Here is a 20,443-nt window from a genome sequence, read left to right as displayed (position 1 = left end):
CAGGCCACAAGGCTTCCAGCGATTTAGACATTTTGCAAGCCCTGATTAGACAATAATGCACAGCTGAGATGCATTAATATCTAATAATTCCCCATCCTGGAGGTCATTATTCTGCTTAAACTCTGGCTCCCAGAGCTGAATCTACAGTAGAAATGTTTTACCCGGAGTGTATTAGTCAGGTGTGTGTCCTCCTCAAGCATCTCCTGTGTGCTGTTCTGGTGTCCTCCACATCTCCTCCTCCTCCTGTTGTGTTCTGCTGTGATTTCTGACTGTTGTAGCTGTAAAGTAATGCATTCAGTGGAGTGATATGGAGCCGTTATCAAATCTCATGAACCTTTTCTTCACTGTATAACTCACACATTCAAGAGCAGCGCATGAATCTCTCATTAAGATTCTTCTTTTGATTACATTAAATAAAAGAGGTGTCTCTTTAAACACACACACATCTAAAATGAAGGCATTCGACTGCTTTTCTAACTGTTAATGCTCATTTAAGACAAAATTAGTTGCGTTTAAAAGAAAACCAACCAAAATCTTTAGACATCTTTAGATGGTATTATTAATTTATTAATTATATATACAGTTAAAGTCAGAATTATTTACCCCCGTTTATTTTCCCCCAGTTTCTGTGTAACGGAGAGCAGATTGTTTCAGCACATTTCTAATCATAACAGTGTGAATAACTCATCTCTAATAACTGATTTATTTTCTCTTTGTCATGATGGCAGTAAATAATATTAGACTAGATATTCTTCAAGACACTTCTATACAGCTTAAAGTCACATTTAAAGGCTTCACTAGGGTAATTAGGGTAAGTAGACAGGTTAGGGTAATTAGGCAAGTCATTGTATAATGAGGGTTTGTTCTGAAGACAGTCAAAAAAATATATATATAGCTTAAAGGGGCTAATAACATTGACCTTAAAATGGTGTTAAAATATATAAAAACTGCTTTTATTCTAGGTGAAATAAAACAAATAGGACTTTCTCCAGAAGAACAAATATTATCAGACATACTGTGAACATTTCCTAAATTTTTTCAACATCATTTGGTAAATATTTATAAAAAAGAAATAAAAATTTAAAGGGGGAAGAATAATTCTGACTAACTTTATATGTCTGTTCACACACGCACCCAAAACCCAGACGCTCACTCCACTCTAACTTTAATGGCCTGTAAAGGAAAGAGAATTCTGCCATTTCTATATTCATTTCAAAGTATTTCCATGCCTTAACAAAGTGAAAGCACAGAACAGATTCACATTAAAGAGCACGGGCCGTCTGCTGGTGGTTCGGCAGTATGGGTTGCGTATAGGGACGATCAGCTCTTTAATGTTTATTGCCACTCTTCATTGAAAGATTGAAAATACGGTGAAAATACTGGAAAAGCGGGAGGGTTGACAAGTCATCACCTTGGAGTTTTAAGGTTCTGTCTTCATTCTGAATGATTTTGAGATAATGAGCTTTAAAGTTTTTGCATCCCATAGCAAACAGTATGTGTGCACCATTTGCTTTTTTTAAATAAAAAGTCCTAAAATGTAAACAACATATAAAAAAACATCCCATAATGTAAATAAGCCTATTAACCAGTTAAACTCTGCTGTTATTTTGGGATTTCCGCCTGCATTTTGCCTACCCAAATGTAAAAGCTTCCCAAATCCACATGCAGAGGTGAAAATGCAAAAATGTGGCATCATTTTAAATAAAACACTTAAAATTTACATAAAACACTATTGAAAGTGTTTATAATATCTGTATATGTTGTCTGTGTTATAATAAACACCTGAAAAAAGAGGCGCTTTCTGTATTTTCTTTATAAACTCAAATATGAAAGTGTCTCTTTTAGGTTGTGTGTGGTCTAGTGTGCTGTAATTAATGTTGGTGGTTCCTGCACATGTCTGTAATCATAGGAAAAAAGAGAAATGTCTCCACCATAATCTGTGCTAAAGAGAGGTGCTGTACAAGCCACAGGAGTGATCATTGTGTTCATATTTCACTATTCTTTTGTTTGATCAAACATAATTCAGTGTGTTTGGAGCACGTCAGACATATAAAAGGATTACTTATGCACATCAGCTCAAAAACAGAGGAGAATGGCCCTGAAGCACACAGCATAAGGTAAGAGATGACAGCTGTCTGTGCTATCTGGGGCTGCTTATTGATCATTAATGTATTGTTTTCACTTCTGTGCCATGGAAACACCGCGATTCATTTCACAACTGTTTGATATGTGAATATAGTTCAGTAAAATGAACGCCAGAACCGTATGAGCACCGGCAAGAGCTTTCATTTGAGCTATAACTTGTACATGTGTTATATATGAACCATATGAAAATGAACCAATGTTCAATGCCCAGCTCGGGGATCCAAAACACTGTGTATTTAAGTGTTAATAACTTTTGTACAGTGGAATAAAAACCAAAGTGATGCATCTGTGCATAAAATATAGATTCTACACAAACAAAACCACTTAAGGCAGTCTGGCTCAATGCTAGTGCTTTAAATCTTAAAGCGAAAGTCGATGACGTCACAGACCCGGTAACAGGTCCGCAGAGTTCAACTGGTTAATAAAGATATGTTAACTCAAATTTGACAAAAACGTGAGATAGAATCTTATAATTCTAAGGTGACAAAGTATGTTTAGGACACCGGGCTACATTGTAACCTGCTCACCTGATGTTTACGTTCATAATATTTATACTATTTGCTAATTAATAACCACCTGATGTGGAACTCTGAATCTGCATCTCATTTTAGAGTCTGCTTCTGTCCACCAGAGGGCGCATTTCAGTCACAGGCGCATGCTTTGAGAGCTTTTTCTGACTGAATGAATGAAATACTCCTGCGGTGCTGAAATATAACTGGCTAACCTGGAATAAAACAAGCAAAGACAGATGTTCTGGCACATTATACACATGTTCAAAGCAGAATATCTGACTTCAGAATTGTTTTTCAGATAAACACTGTTCACTCAGCATGATTCTGAAATATCTGCACACACATTATGAGTTTTTATGATGCAGAAGAGTCAAACACTTACAGCACCTTTAAAGAGGAACCAGCGTATTTGTAAGTGTGTGATATCTGCATCATCAAACCCCCAAAAATAATATCATCATCATCAGCCAAGCAATTTACTCACCATTTCAAACTGACCATCATCCATGAGCTCACTAACGCTGTGATGAAACAATAAGCTAGAGATGAGAAGCAGTGCCAAAGAGGGTGCAAAAATATTTATTGCTAATAAACCTTGTTGTCAGTTTGTGTACATTTTTAGCAGTATATTTACAATAATGTATATAGATGACTGGAAATGTGAGACAAAAAAAAAAAGAAATCATAACATTTAAATAAATACAAAGGACTGCCACTGAACAACACTACAGGATTCATCAGCTCCAAGAAACGAAAGGAACTCCCATTGACGTGAGTGGAGCGTGACGCATCATTACATTATATAGCTGTGCTTCTAGACCAGCTGGAACCCGTGCGGTCGTCATTTGGTCACATTCAGCAGTTAATAACGCAAGCAGGATTAATAATGCAAAACTACCGAACGCATAATCCCGCTGGACAACGGAGAGCTGGAGGGAATGTGCGCAGTTCTGTAGTGTAGTTATGATCACGTACTCCAGAGTTAAAACAGTAGCTTTAGTGTACGCACGCTTCGTTAAAAACTAAAGTATTTACATTAAGACACGGCCATGAGAACAGAGGAGGTCACAGACTATAACTTATACAGTAACTCAGACTATAAAACTCAAACTTCAGACCATGTTTAATACAAGCGGTGACCAGTGTGTGTGTGTGTGTGTGTGTGTGTGTGTGTGAGTCTAAGTGATTAATTACTGGCTAAAATACGCTGAGTTGTATTAGCATGCAGCGAGTCTGTAGTGTCAGAAGTCCTTCGTGTCCTTGTTGTCGAACAAGTGAAGCCTCTGCTCCGCCGTCAGGCCTTCTTTAAGACTCTGCAATCAGAAAAGCAAGAGATTCCTCATATAAACATATGCACAACTGCTTAAAATATGGACAAATTCTTAAATCAACAAGCATTTTACAGACAAGCACAAACACACGGCCAGAAACAATGAGTCAAAATAAAGGAAAAAGATAAATATTCTGCCAATGGGGTGAGTGAAAAACTCCTGAATCTGTTCAACATCATGTGGGAAATATTTGAAATACACTCACTGGCCACTTTATTAGGTACACCTGTCCAACTGCTTGTTAATGGAAATGTCTAATCAGCCAATCACATGACAGCAGCTCACTGCATTCAGGCATGTAGACACGGTCAAGACGATCTGCTGCAGTTCAGAGAAAGGGGATTTAGGAGACTTTGAACGTGGCATGGTTGCTGCTGCCAGACGGGCTGCTCTGAGTATTTCAGAAACTGCTGATCTACTGGGATTTTCACGCACAACCATCTCTAGGGTTTACAGAGAATGCTCCGACAAAGAGGAAATATCCAGTGAGCGGCAGTTCTGTGGGCGCAAATGCCTTGTTGATGGTCAGAGGAGAATGGCCAGACTGGTTCCAGCTGATAGAAAGGCAACAGTAACTCAAATAAGCACTCGCTACAACCGAGCTCTGCAGAAGAGCATCTCTGAACACACAACACAACACTATCATGACAATATGGAGCAAAATCTCTGAGGAGTATTTCCAGTAGAGTCTAAAATCTACACCACAAAGACAGTTAAGGCAGTTCTGAAGGCAAAAGAGGGTCCAACCCGGTACTGATAAGGTGTACCTAATAAAGTGGCCAGCGAGTGTAGAAGACAAAAACAGGAGGGTGAATAATTCAACTGTATATCTCAGAAAAACAATATATGGCAATGTCATTTGTTTTCCCACTGATATGGTGCAGAACTAATGTAAATAGACAGAGCTGGAATCAGTGAAACCCTGTGAACGCCAAACACAAACCCACATGCTGTGAACCGCCACAAACTCTTATTGTGCATCATTTCTGTAATCTTACTGAACGGCCGGCGTCTGATGAACCATGAGATGACATGAACAGCCCTTCATCCACTATCAGCTGTGCACAAACACATGCAGGATTAGGGAATGCAACCATTCACACTCGATCACAATATGTGATGAAGCAGATCAGTGAGGAGTTAAATGAATCACGATATGTGTTTTAAAGCATTATGCTGACTCGGGATCTCAGAACACAGACATATGAACTGCTTCTGATAAAAAAAAACAAAAAAAAAACATTTTTTTAATTAAATTTTATTTAATAACATTTCAATTTTATTTGCATTATAATTTTTATTTTATTTAATTTGGATTTTTTTATTGAAATTGGTCTTAGTTATTTAGCATAATGTATTCTTAATTTCTAAAATAATGAGCAGAATTTGAGAAATAATAATAATAATAATAAAATAATTTAAAATATAATAATAATAATAATAATAAAATAAATTAATAATAATAATAATTAAAAATATATAATAACAAAATAAAATTAATTAATAAAAAAATAAGAATAATCAATTTCTAAATTGTCAATTAATTTTGTTGATGGTCTTGTGTTCTTGGGTTAAATGATGCACATTTTCACAGACCCTGGTTTATTATTTATGTGTTTGTGAATGTGCTGCAGATGAGCTGCATGTTTTCTACATTTGTTTGTAAATTTGGGGCGGCACGGTGGCTCAGTGGTGTCCCGCTGTCACCTCACAGCAAGAAGGTCTCTGGTTTGAGTCCCAGCTAAATCAGTTGGTGTTTCTGTGTGGAGTTTGCATGTTCTCCCCGTGTTGGTGTGGGTTTCCTCCGGGTGCTCCGGTTTCCCCCACAGTCCAAACACATGCGCTATAGGGGAACTGATCAACTACACTGGCCGTAGTGTATATGTGTTTGTGTGTGTGTGAATGAGTGTGTATGGGTGTTTCATATTACTGGGTTGCAGCTGAAAGGCCATCAGCTGCGTAAAACATATGCTGGATTAGTTGGCGGTTCATTCCGCTGTGGTGATCTCTGATAAATAAGGGACTAAGCCGAAGGAAAATGAATGAATATAGCTATATTTTCTATATCAAAAGTTTTAAATATTTTATATTTCTTCTTATTTCTTTAGCTGTAACGTCTACTTCTAGATCTACAACTGTCTGTGTTTTTACCTATTATACTGCATGATGTAGATTCCTATTGATATTATTTATCTTAAGGTCGCAGATGGTTTCATAAGCATTTCACTGCTCATTGTAGGGTGTATGTCTGTGATGAATGAAAGTAGAAGGTGACAATATCCTACAGTGAGATCAGATGGTGAACCGCTTTGAACTGAGTCGATGCAAAAGATGCAAAAGAAGGCCACTGGTTTGCTTGAGGATGCATGAATCTTCAGAATGCATAACTCATGAGCAGGAGATGCACATTCAGGCACTGTAGAGCTGCACAATATCACTAAATGATGATTATTACTGATATTCAGCTGCTTTTATTAAGTGTTTCATAGTGAAGCATGTTGTTCCTGTGTGTGTTATAGCATGTGCTTCATGCCTGTCACGCAACAAGGAGTCTACATACACTAACATATATGTTTGCATCATTACACACTTAACTGAACACTTGAAAATGTAGTAATGAAGTCAGTGCAAATATTATAATATCATAATGCTTCACTTCTTTACAGCAGAACAGTTCCGCTGCTGATATACATTCCACCTTTTTAAATATTTCAACTGCTCCTAATCACAATTATTATTTGATACTTGACTGGTCGTACATGATGTGAATATTTACAGAACACATCAGATATATACATTTGATTTAGTTTAATGATTTTCCAAGTGCAGTTTGACAGAGCTGATGAATGTCGAATATTAACGTAGATATCGATTGATAATCACTGATGATCTGATGATGCTTCTGCACTGGTCTAGATCAGCTGTAAAGCTCAGCACTGGGTTTGGAGCTGCACTAGGGTGTAAAGCAGCGGTGTCCAAACTCCTAACCCTGATCCTGGAGGGCCGCAGTCCTGCACAATTTAGTTCCCACACCAGTTAAACACACTCAAACTAGTTAATCAAGCTCTTACTAGGTATACTAGAAAATTCTAAATTGAAGGTAAATTGTGCAGGACACCGGCTCTCCAGGACTGTGTTTGGACAGCTCTGGTGTAAAGTGTTCACTGATGAACTTATTTCTGATGATGTGTCTGTATCGTGCAGCTCTGCCTCCACAGGCTTTACCTACACGCCTTTAGCTGTCGCAGGGCACATCACGACTCACAGACTGAGAAGAGGGAAGATAGAGGAAACACACACACGCACGCACGCACGCACACAGACACGCACACAGACACGCACACAGACACGCACACAGACACGCACACAGACAGACACAGTGTGTTAGGGAAGGGAATGCGCAGTGGACTCTTGTCTTGGCACTAGCTGTCAGGCTTTCTCCTACACACAGATGGAGTTCGGATGGAGATAATGCACCATCACAACAGAAGAAGGAGGAGCTGTGGAGGGCACTGTGTGCTCTTATAACTGTACATCACTGACTCCATCACCAACTCCACCTCCATCACTATCTCAATTAATTTCTCCATCACTTTCTCCATCCACATCACTACCTCTAGATCCATCACTATCTCCATCTCTATCATTACCACCTTCTCCATCACTATCTCTGTCTCCATCACTATCTCCATCTCTATCCACATCATTAACTCCATCACCTTCTCCATTACTATCTTCATCAATTTCACCCTATCTACCTCCATCACTACTTCTACCTCCAACCATTTCTCCATCACTTTCTCCATCAATATCACTAACTTTCTCAATCAGTACTTCCACCTCCATCAATTTCACCATCTCCATTCACATCAACTCCACCACTAACTCTACATCCATCACCTTCTCCATCAATTTCTCTCTCCATCACTTTCTTCATCTTAATGACATTTACACCTTCACCATCAAATTCTCCACCCACGACTAACTCTATATCCATCACTATCTCCATCTCTACCACTAGTACCACATCCACCAATATATCCATCTATCCACATCATTAACTCCATCAACTCCTCCATCCCTTTCTCAATCTCCATCAATCTCTCTATCACTAACTCCATCACTTTCTCCGTCTCCATCAATATATCCATCAGTTTCTCCACCTCCATCAATTTCTCAATCACTTCCTCCATCTCTCTATTACTAACTCCATCTCCAACAGTTTCTCCATCACCTTCTCCATCTCTACCAATTTCTACATTCACATCGCTACCTCTAGATCCATCACTATCTCCATCTCCATCCACATCATTAACTCCATCACCTTCTCCATCACTATCTCCACCTATTTCACCACATCTACCTCCATCACTACTTCTACCTCCATCCATTTCTCCATCACTTTCTCAGTCTCGGTCACTTTCTCCATCTCCATCAACATCCCTAACTTTCTCCATCTCCATCAGTACTTCCACCTCCATCAATTTCACCATCTCCATTCACATCATTAACTCCACCACTAACTCTATATCTATCACCTTCTCCATCACTTTCTTCATCTCAATGACATTTACACCTCCATCAATTTCTCCATCCACGACTAACTCTACATCCATCACTATCTCCATCTCTACCACTAGTACCACATCCACCAATATATCCATCGCTATCCACATCATTAACTCCATCAACTCCTCCATCCCTTTCTCAATCTCCATCAATGTATCCATCAGTTTCTCCACCTTCATCAATTTCTCCATCACTTCCTCCATCTCTCTATAACTAACTCCATCTCCATCAATTTCTCCATCACTTTCTCCATCATTAAATCCATCATTTTCTCCATCTCCATCAATATATCCATCAATTTCTCCATCACTTCCTCCATCCCTCTATAACTAACTCCATCACTTTCTCCATCATTATATCCATCACTTTCTCCATCTCCATCAATATATCCATCGATTTCTCCATCACTTCCTCCATCTCTCTATAATTAACTCCATCTCCATCAGTTTCTCCACCTTCATCAATTTCTCCATCACTTTCTCCATCAATATATCCATCGATTTCTCCATCACTTCCTCCATCTCTCTATAATTAACTCCATCTCCATCAGTTTCTCCATCTTCATCAATATCACTTACTTTCTCCATCAATTTCTCCATCTCTTCCTCCTCGATCACCTCCATCATTATCTCCATCAATATGTCTATAACTTCCACCCCCATCACTTTCTCCATCACCACCTCCATCAATTATTACATCTCAATCCTCATTTCCTCCATCTCTTACTTCATCTTCTTCAATTTCTCCATCTCCATCACCTTCTCCACCTCCATCATCTAATCCCCCCTGGTGTCTGTAAGCTCACCTTTGACCTCATTGTCCTCTCGGAGCGTTTTGCCGCTGCTGCCGCCATCTTTAATATATCCGGGTTGCTCTTGGACTTCATGATATCTGAAGCAAACACACACACACAGCAGCATTAACACACACTGAACACACGGATGTTTGCGGCAGAGTGGAGACCGCACTGACCGTATCCTCCGCGCTCCATGTCCTCCAGCGTCGGCTCCCCCAGTGCATTGTGGGCCAGCTGCAGCTGCTCCCGCAGGCGGCCCAGATCCCGCTCCGCTTTGGCCCGCACGATGCTCAGCTCAGTGTAGATGTCCTTGTATTTATCTGTTGCATATTTCTTATCCTACCAGAAGATGAGCCACAGGTTATTCATTTGATTCATGTGGGACAGATTAGTGCAGCTGTTGAAAATGACAGTCATACATTATTACTGTTGTTATTATTGATGCTCTTATTGTTATTAGTATTATTATTATTGCTACTAAAACAACCACTGCTCACAGAACAAATCGCTGTTGTCCAATGATTTGCCTAATTAACCTCGTTAAGCCTTTAAATGTCACTTTTAGCCAGGGGTCTCAAACCCAAATTAGCGGGGGGCATATCAGTGACTGACAACTCATAGGATATTAATAATCAAGCACAACAAAAAAGTGGAAACCTGATGTAATGAAAGCACTCGGACATAGAGTATAGAAGCAGTCAGATCTCCTTCTTTCTGTTTCTTATTGTAAATACTGAAGAGCTAGTTTAAACTGCTATGAAAAATACTACATTTAATAACAGGCATAATAAAAATTATTATTACTCTGTCCCAATCTTTGCTTAACCAAACATTTAACAGATAGCACAAGAACAGCAGATTGAGTTGTTTCTTTTTTGTAAAACTACAACAAAGAGGGGGAGAATATATATATATATATATATTTACTTTTATTTCACCATGTTCAATTCAGCCAGCAGTCACATTTTATTAATGCACATGCATTCATTTTCTTTTCGGTTTAGACCCTTTATTAATCCGGGGTCGCCACAGCGGAATGAACCACCAACTTATCCAGCAATTGTTCTAAACAGCGGATGCCCTTCCAGCAGCAACCCATCACTGGGAAACATCTCTTCACACTTGTACACTACGGACAATTTAGCTTGCCCAATCCCCCTATAGAGCATGTGTTTGGACTGTGGGGGAAACCGGAGCACCCGGAGGAAACACAAGCCAACACGGGAATAACATGCAAACTCCACACAGAAACACTAACTGACCCAGCCAAGGCTCGAACCAGCGACCTTCTTACTGTGAGGCGACAGCACTATCCACTGCGCCACTGTGTCGCCTACACTAATGCAAATATATTATACAATTCTTAATAATTTAAATGAGGCCATCTGAATGGAATTTTAGCAAAATGATTATATTTACACCACCAGCATAACATGTAAGCCATGAAGATACACAATACAGGCGGTATAAGCTGATTATAATCAAATGACCCTTGAATATTTTCAAAAATACAGATTTAGTAAAAGATAGAGCACTTACGGACATATATTTTAATGTTTAAATCAGCCACACAAAGAATCTGCACGTGTGTTACTCTCAAGAGTAACCTGAACACATCGTGCAGTACTTTAAATGTCCAGTAGGTGGGGTCAAAACCACAGGTGGCTATATGCGACTGCACAACAATGATGGTGATTCAAACAGAGGATGGGGGGGCAAATCTTGATATATTTTCGATGTCAGTTGCGGGGTGGAGGGAAGAGGAGAGGGGGACACAAATGGCCTGCAGGCCGACCAAGCGGCAACCTCCCGCTCTCCCTCAGGAAGCCAATACGGGAGTAACTAAAACTGCAATTCATCCAAAATTCCGCTAGTCGTGGCCGCTCCTGGCTCCAAAACAGAGCAAATTTCAATTGAGCCCACTGTTAGAATGGCCAACTCTACAGCAGAAAAAAAGGTGTTTACAGCCTGCTACAAAAACAGATTTTGGTTAATACAGCTAATATTACCCTTCATGACAACTGTGAGGGGGTGAATGTTTTTATAACTCATCCGTTTCCTTTATATTAAGTTATATTAAGTTTGCATAATTAAGGGAGTGGCCACTTGAGTGACAGCTAGGTCTCGTTGGTTGCCGTCACGTCACCTCAGCTGAATCCTGCAGATTATCCACTGATCTCAGCATATTTATCGTATTTCTGTGTTGTTTTATGTGGCTTTACACAGTCGACTGCCTTTTGGACTTGTTTCCTACAATTATCAGATTATATGGCATGCTGAGTGCACTTAATTGTGCTCACAAACCATTCACGTGGCCTCCGTTTCCCATGTGAGTAAAGTTATATACTTATATACCATCTCTATACATGTATTTGTTTTATTTAAGATCATTTATGGTTTATATTTATATTTAGAGCTGTAATGCACTCCAGAATCTGTCAGATTGATTAGCTGTCGGCTCTAGATCAGTCATCTGAAGTGTTGTCATACAGTGTTATGCTGGAGTTCATCAATAGTCTTACAGTAACTAACACAGACTATATCTGAAGTGTTTGGATGTAATTCCTCCTGTTAAAAAACGTCATAAGAACAATGTTTAGTGGCTCAGTGTATTACAGCAGTGTTTTTACAAGTCTAAACACTTTATTGATATAGTGAACAACCAAGCACAAGTGGTCAGAACACAAACGAGTCACAGGTGATAAAGTATTAAGCGTTTTCCCAAAGTGTGTCTGAACCAGGTCCAAGCTAAATGCCAGCAGGTGTCTGTAGCTCCGCCCACTCTCCGCCCTTTTTTCCCTTATTTGGTATCCCGCCGTGGGTGTGATGACGCGCGAACAAAATGGCGACGGTTGGCCGCGCCTACTTGTGGCTTCTTTTGCGCTCTTTAGAAACCTATGGGTGACGTCACGGACACTACGTCCATATATTTTACAGTCTATAGGGCCGACAGATTGAAACCCCTGCTTTAAGATGAATACTGGTATCCTGCAAAATATTATGTACTGTCATCATAAAACAAACAAAAGAATGAGATATTAGAAATATAGATTAAAAATGCACAGAAAAAATATTCACTTCTTAAAAATATTGGAAAAATATTTAAATAAATTCACAGGAGGGCTGATAATAGTCTTCAACTGCATGTTTCAGCTGTGTTCATTACACGGCTGTCTGGAATACTGCATTCTGATTGGTCAGTCGGTACATTCCCATTCTCAGAATAAAGTCATCAGTCTTCTTCAACAGTGCTGACCTTCATGTCGGGCTGCAGATAAACCTGTCGGGATTTATTCCGAGATAACAACCTGCTTTATCCTCAACTTATTAAAATCAGTTTCCAAATCAACTATTGCATGAAGACAGTGTGAGTCCAGAAATGTGTGTGTGTGTGTGTGTGTGTGTGCTGTCTCACTCTTTGTGCCGTCTGGAGCTCATCTTTCAGAGAGTTGATCTCCTGCTTCAGATACTGCACTTCTGACTCCTTCACTCTCAGCATCACCTGTCAACAGCAGCAGACGTGAGCGTCAATCCCAGCATGCACTGCAGAGAACACTCTCACACACGCACGCACACACACACCTCCAGCTCGTACAGCTCCTTCCCTTGAATCAGTCCTCCAGTGTCAGCTCCGTCTTCAGTCGCCATCGAGCGCATCTTGGTGATCTCTGCAGCCAGACGATTGTTGAGCTCCTACAATACACACACACACACACACACACACACACACACACACACACACACACACACACACACACACACACGCACCATAAAGTTTATGGAGTGTAAACACACAGTTACAAAAGTTTCCGTTTCAATACAGACACCATGAAGAGTCTAAATGAGTTTTGTTTTGCTTGCACGTCCTGCTGCTAATGTTGTTTTGCTGCATGATCCCTCACTCCTCTGACATGCTGTGTGTGTGTGCTTCACCTGGTTGTGTGCGTTGAGCTCCTGGTTCTCCCTCTGGCACTGTCTGAGCGCCTGCCGCTCGGCCTCCAGCGCCTGAGCCAGATGAGCGTTCTCCAGACACTTCTGTGAATACTGCTCTGACAGCACCTCGATCTCCCGCTGATACGACACCAGCTCCTCCCTTACACACACACACACACATACAAGTCCATGAATTAAACACACAGATTCACATGTGCGTGCACATAGACACAGATACACCTACACAAATACAAACACACACATTTACACATGCATGCACTCAGAGACAGACACACATGCACAAATACACACAAACACAGATGCACAAGCAAACACACTACACTTTTCAATTGCATTGCTAGTCATTAATGTGCTAATAATGTTTTGCATGCATAATGTTATCAATAAAGACGCTATAACATGATTACTTTTCATTTCATAAAATACTACAAATGTAAACATTGAATAAACTGTCCATTAGCAGTCCATATGTGCAGTCCAATACTATTAATTAAGTATTTTATATGCATTAACTGTTCATGAATATGGATGCAACTTATGTAGTAATTTTACCTGCACATATGTTCATTTAAAAAAGTATAGAATTTTGTACGCAGTATGAAAAGTACACAACCTTAGATAAAAAAAAAGTGAGATTAAATAGGTCAAAAGTGAAAAGTAAACGCGTCTCCTTTGTCCACTGGTGATCCACTAAACAGCACTGTAACAACAGCTGGTGTAAAACAGGAGTCTAGACAGAAGCTGAGCACACGCACGCACGCACGCACACACACACACACACACACACACACGCACACACACACACACACACACACAGATCTGCTCTTGGCACTGCAGACAGTCATGCTTTCAGACTTTAGGCATTAAACTCTTTTAACCGAGCGCACACACTAAAGCATGAGCGGCTCTGTTTTTATTAGTGGTCATCATGCAGTGACTATTTCAATGCTCTGCAGAGGTGCATTATGGGAGAAAGCAGTTGAACACTGACTCGTGCTGTTTGTGGATCTCCTCGATGTCTGCGTTCTCTGTGCTGCTGGTGGCTTTGCGTGCTTTCTCCAGCTCTCGCTCCAGCTCTGACCGGTGTGCGTTCTTCATCGCCTCGATAGCTAAAACACAAGAGCATTGATAAAGCAGAGAACAACACATACTGTTGTTTATAAGACCTGCACTAAATGTTCATAGCCCCACCCTTTTGATAACCCCGCAATAAAAAAGAACTGATAACTCCACCCTAAATGATTGATAGTCCCGCCCTAAATGACGAATAACTCTAATTGACTAATAGCCCCGCTCTTTGATAACCTCACCCCAAATTACTGAAAGCCCTGCACTAAACAACTGATAAATCCCACCCTAAATGATCGATAGTCCCGCCCTAAAAGACTTATAACTCCACCCTAAAAGATTGATAGTCCCACCCTAAAAGACTTATAACTCCACCCTAAATGACTGAGAGCCCCACCCTTTGATAATCCCATCCTAAATGACTGACAACTCCGCTCTGAATGACTGATAGTCCCGCCCTAAATGACCGATAACTCCACCCTAAATGATTGATAGTCCCGCCCTAAAAGACTTATAACTCCACCCTAAATGACTGAGAGCCCCACCCTTTGATAATCCCATCCTAAATGACTGACAACTCCGCTCTGAATGACTGATAGTCCCGCCCTAAATGACTGATAACTCCACCCTAAAAGATTGATAGTCCCACCCTAAAAGACTTATAACTCCACCCTAAATGACTGAGAGCCCCACCCTTTGATAATCCCATCCTAAATGACTGACAACTCCGCTCTGAATGACTGATAGTCCCGCCCTAAATGACTGATAACTCCACCCTAAATGATTGATAGTCCCACCCTAAAAGACTTATAACTCCACCCTAAATTACTGACAGTCCCACCCTAAATGACTGAGAGCCCCACCCTTTGATAATCCCGCCCTAAATGACTGACAACTCCGCTCTGAATGACTGATAGTCCCGCCCTAAATGACTGATAGCCCCGCCCTAAATGACTGATAACGCCGCTCTGAATGGCTGATAGTCCCGCTCTAAATGACTGACAGTCCCAACCTTTGATAACCCCGCCCTAAATGATTGATAGTCTCGCCCTAAAAGACTTATAACTCCACCCTAAATTACTGACAGTGCCACCTTAAATGACTGAGAGCCCCACCCTTTGATAACCCCGCCCTAAATGACTGACAACTCCGCTCTGAATGACTGATAGTCCCGCCCTAAATGATTGATAGTCCCGCCCTAAATGACTGATAGCCCCGCCCTAAAAGACTAATTACTCCACTCTAAATGACTGACAGCCCCGCCCTGAACGACTGATAACGCCGCCCTAAAAGACTGATAGCCCCACCCTATGATAACCCACCTTAAATGACTGATAACTCAACCCTAAATTACAGGTAGCCCCGCCCTATGTTAATCCCGCTGTCTTAAACGACTGATAGCTCTGTCCAAAATAACTGAAAGCCCCACCCTAAATCCCTGATAGTCCCGCCCTAAATGATTGAATCTCCCCCTCTAATTTACTTATAGCCCTGCCCTAAAGAGGCCTTCCCTAGTGATTACTAATGTGTGTGTACACTGACCGGCGATGGTAGCAGCCGTCTCCTCCTCCAGCAGTCTCTCCTTCTCCTCCTGCAGTTTCTCCAGCTCTCTCTGGTGTTTCTTCTGCAGCTCCTCGATCACCTTCTGGTGCGACTCCTCCATAGCGGCGAAACCTCGCTCACATGTGGCCTGCGGAGAAACATGAAGAAATCAGTGACCGCCACACACACACAGATATATAAAGTTCAAGTCTGAATTATTCGCTCCCCTGTATATTTATTCCTCAAGTTCTTATTTAACCAAGAGAAGATTATTACAAATATTAGAGGAGACACTGAGAACAACTGCTGAATCTGAGAAACATCATGAGGGAAATACTTGAGAAAAATCACAGGAGGGCGAATCATTCAGACTGTACACACACACACACACATACACACACACACACACACACACTCACACACACACACACACAGAGGACACTTGACATGAATAATCTACAGCCACATGAGGGACACGGAGGCGGAAACACTGGGTCTATACAGTGACCACAAAACACCAGGAGTCTCATTTAGAAAATGTAGTAAACGTGCATGGAAATGTTCCTACAAGTGAACATAAGCCTGAACACATTTTCATCTATTATTATTATTATCTTGATTATGGCTCATGTAGGACCGTCATAGTCCCTCATAATTCTATTTATTTTCTTTTGTAAATGCGTGTGAATTAGGGGTGCAAAAACACAGAATTAGCATGGTTTCAGGTTAAAATGGGCAGATGGACATAATTATTGGTCATAACCGAGTCTTACGCCGCATTCACACTGAGAGCCAGTTTCAACGCTTCACTTTGAATGGGTGATGCCAAGCGTTGCCGAACTGAACTGTGGATCCGTCAGCGCCACTACAGTGAGAAGGGTATAAATGGAGGTCGGAGCCAGCTCCAAGTGGACTGTACAAACCTGGAGTTTTTATTTATGTAATGTCTTGTACATAACAGAGTCCAATAATGTGTTTTATTTACGTCTACACCAACCCTAAACTCAACCTCACAGTGACCTGATGTGTTTTATTTACGTCTACTCCACCTGCACTTCCTAAACCCAACCTACTTGTGGCGCAAGTCCCTCCCACTTGGAGGTCACCCAACCTACTTGCAGTGTAACCCCTCCCACTTGGAGGTCTTCGGGTTGGGGATTTCTCAACTTTTCAAGCACCATTGGAAGCGTCAGCCAATCAGATCGCTTTATGCAAATAACCCTGCTCAGACAGTAGCCGATTACGGACTTTCATTGGCTGACTTTGCTATGACAATCACATCAGCCCCAATTTCAGACCCTCCCTCAGTCAAGCATTGACGCTAAAGCCCGTGTAAATCGGGCGTTATTGCTGTGAAGAATTCATCTGCACGTTGTAACTTTCATGTTTACGATTTATGCATTAATATGCTAATAATATCTGTCTTTCAGTTGATATATTATGGCAGACTTGCAAACAAGTGGATCTAAATGGCTTTGCATTGTAAACCTTAAATTAATAAGCTATTATTATTGTTATGAATCTGACGAGTAAAACTGTTGCTTTACTCTCAAAATCATTCCACCACTGGGTCTGCACTCATATGATGATTTAAAGAGGTACAATTAAGTGAATATTTAAGCTCACTTTAGTTTAATGACAGATGCGCACATCCTCTCATCAACACTTATAGAGAACAATGTTTGCATACTGTAGAACAAACAGTCACGTCTTCATGCAGTTTTGTGCATATGCCACATCTATAAATGAGACCCGGGACACTTCAGACACTATACACACTGTGACTGAGGGTTTAAAACTTTTAACACGATTTGTGGTGTGCATTTGACAATACAAAAATTCATTATAATACGAAATGGCTTATGAATATTAATTGCATTTAAATAATTTGATCTAAAAAGTAACTTAATTACTCAATAAGTAATTGAATTGCTTAACTAATTAATAATGCGCATAAATCTTAATGCATAGACAACTGAAATTGAACTCTTAATTCTTTATATCCAAGTCAAAAAGGACATTTTAGTTTTGTTTAAAAAAAAAAAGCTGCATCAAAACACAAAGTTATGGCGCCATATTTATGATGGATATCAGAAACTGGCATGCATTTAAACGTCATTATTTCTAATGCATGTGCAGTAAAGCTTCTTTAGTTGAAAAATTGAGTCAATATGCACAATATCTGAATAAATATAGCATATACATGTTTACAATTGCTCTGCTTCTCTGTATTTATACCTGATTTTTCATTAATGTCAGTATTTTGTTCTTATTATTTAGTCAAAAAAATACAGCAGGACTCTTTATTTTAAAAAGCCTTTAATTGTAATTTTGTCTTTTATTCTCTGAGCTGTAATCTCTCAGTTCTGCGTTTATATTTATATTCGCATTGCTTCAGAAAAGCTCCGGCGTTTATTTTTAATAAAATTCTAACGTCAGTGGCTTAAATGTCCAACTAAATTTTGCGAGCATTATATCACTTTTTTGTGTATATATATATACACACACACACACACGCATGTTGAAACTTTAATTTCTCTGCCTAGCAGTGCAAAACAACTCAAGTCCAAAAAATGGCCAAAGATTTTGAAAATAATTAAAAATAAACACATGCAAGCATGTCAAAATCTGAAGACACACTGAGCTCTTATGAAACAAAACCAGCAATCTGTGTAGGAAAATGAACATTATTTACAATAATATTTGCTTTATGCATATTTAGCACTAGTAATATTGTACATAATGTTCCACTTCTTGTACAGACTGATGGTTTTGCTTCATAAGGGCTCAGTGCATCATCAGGAGCCATGAGGATTGATTTTGTGTTTATATTTTATCCCCAAAACAGGTGATCGTTGACTGCCATTATAAGAATAACCATCACAAACTCAGCTAAAAACCTCAAAATAAAAGTACATCCTCGATGGCCTGAGGGAGAGTAAATGAACGAACTAACCCTTTAAAAACCAAGCTGACGCCAAACAACTAGCACAGATAAAATCCACATTGGTCAGCTCACATCCAGACCAAAACACTCATCATTTAGTATAAATCTACTCTGACTTCAAACATACTTCACTGATTTTCCATTTTCATGCATAATAATGATCAATCTATGTAAAGCCAACAGCTCATTATACTGTATAGAATCAACTAATTACTCTAACGGTGTGTGCAGTTTAACCATTTAAAACCTTACAGTCACTAACAGCTCCACACGAGTAAACTGTACTGATAATATCTAAAAATGCACTTTAATTATAAATGCTTAATTAGATAACAGAATAATATATGCATGAGAAATTATTTCTGCAACTAAAAGCACAAACAAAAGCTAAACTTTCACTGTTTTCACTCGTTATGTTCTGCACATCATAATACTAATAAAGAGAAATAGGTCAACACTAAGGATGCAAAATACACACGGACACCCCTTTAATAATGCAAGTCCTATTTATCAATTGTTTTGAGCATTTTATTTTGTCTAATTACCTTTTCAAAATTGCACATCTAGTCAGAAACTGATTTGAGTGACTGTTTTTAAAGAGACAGATCAACTTGTAAAATCCTGCTAATATTTCCTCCATTTGAACACAAGGGAAGATTTAATAATGAAGAATGCTGTAAAAATAACAGCCATTGACTTTCATCGTATTTCAGTTCCTACACTCTCAGAAAGAAAGGTAAGCAAGCTGTCACTTAGGTGGTACCTCAAAAAGGTTCGCATTTGTACTTAATGGGTGCACATTGGTACCTCAAAATATACCTAAAGATTTTAAGAGAAACATATTAGTACTTTTTAGGTACCCTTATGGTATTAATATGGACCTTGTAAATACAAATTTGTACCTTTTTAAAAGGCACCACCCCAGTGACAGCTTGCCTACCTTTATTTCTGAGAGTGTAGTAAAGATCTCAATATCAGTTCATCAGAATATCTTCCTTACTGTTTAAACCCCTTGTGCACTGTTCAAACTATCCTTTTGTTATGTTCAGGATGTAAACATCCACTGAAATAAACTGCTGTAAAAATTAATCACATAAATATTTTTTTATCTCTTTGCATAAATCTGTTAATCAGCCTCAGTCGTAAACAAAACAACTAAATTGTTAAGAAAACTGCAGGATTTTCACTTTTTAATTGTCAAGTCCACAACTGATGTCACTGACTTGGTGGAAAACACACACTAAATGATGTATTTTTAATATAAAAAGTAATTGTGGACTGATAAAAGGCAAGGCAAGTTTATTTATAAAGCACATTTCATACACAATGGTAATTCAAAGTGCTTTAAAGAAAAAGGTTCAAAGAAATCCAGCCCACAATTACTTTTTATTTTGAAAATACGTTATTTAGTGTGTGTTTTCCACCAAGTCAGTGACATCAGTTGTGGACTTGACAATTAAAAAGTGAATCTAGTTGAATCGTTATCTAGTTATTTATCATTTATGAATTTGGGGATTAAAGTCCTGTAAACAACTGAGTAGATTTGATCAGGACTGAGGTTGATTAACAGATTTATGCC

The 20,443-nt window shown here is 39.5% G+C and overlaps 1 protein-coding gene and 1 long non-coding RNA gene across 21 annotated transcripts in view; one reads left to right on the top strand and one right to left on the bottom strand.

The window, feature by feature from the left end:
• Positions 1-3,220: 3,220 nt before the first annotated feature.
• The window catches only part of mpripb (myosin phosphatase Rho interacting protein b), a 64,246-nt gene continuing 47,023 nt past the window's right edge, over positions 3,221-20,443 (bottom strand). For 3 of the 20 annotated variants that reach the window (XM_087275508.1, XM_087275513.1, XM_087275516.1), the window contains 9 exons: positions 15,918-16,065; positions 14,299-14,416; positions 13,287-13,446; positions 12,936-13,046; positions 12,769-12,855; positions 9,530-9,692; positions 9,363-9,448; positions 7,214-7,256; positions 3,221-3,970 (listed from right to left, as the gene is read on the bottom strand). In XM_087275508.1, coding sequence (XP_087131634.1) covers positions 7,224-7,256; positions 9,363-9,448; positions 9,530-9,692; positions 12,769-12,855; positions 12,936-13,046; positions 13,287-13,446; positions 14,299-14,416; positions 15,918-16,065 — 906 coding nt within the window. In that variant the 3' untranslated portion in view covers positions 3,221-3,970; positions 7,214-7,223. Of the gene's footprint in view, positions 3,971-4,986; positions 5,047-6,434; positions 6,918-6,969; positions 8,965-9,069; positions 9,449-9,529; positions 9,693-12,768; positions 12,856-12,935; positions 13,047-13,286; positions 13,447-14,298; positions 14,417-15,917; positions 16,066-20,443 lie in introns of those variants that run through there. The other 17 variants (XM_087275507.1, XM_087275512.1, XM_087275515.1 and 14 more) reach the window with 7 other exon arrangements.
• On the top strand, positions 5,478-11,793 carry LOC147841240 (uncharacterized). Its single transcript, XR_015503744.1, has 3 exons — positions 5,478-6,911; positions 6,958-9,002; positions 9,108-11,793. It is a non-coding gene; the product is annotated as an uncharacterized LOC147841240 (long non-coding RNA).

Source organism: Danio rerio, chromosome 12 (genome assembly GCF_052040795.2).
Source record: "Danio rerio strain M-AB ecotype USA chromosome 12, GRCz13ab, whole genome shotgun sequence".
NCBI classification, from domain to species: Eukaryota; Metazoa; Chordata; class Actinopteri; order Cypriniformes; family Danionidae; genus Danio; species Danio rerio.
This window is presented reverse-complemented; position numbering and strand designations above follow the sequence as displayed.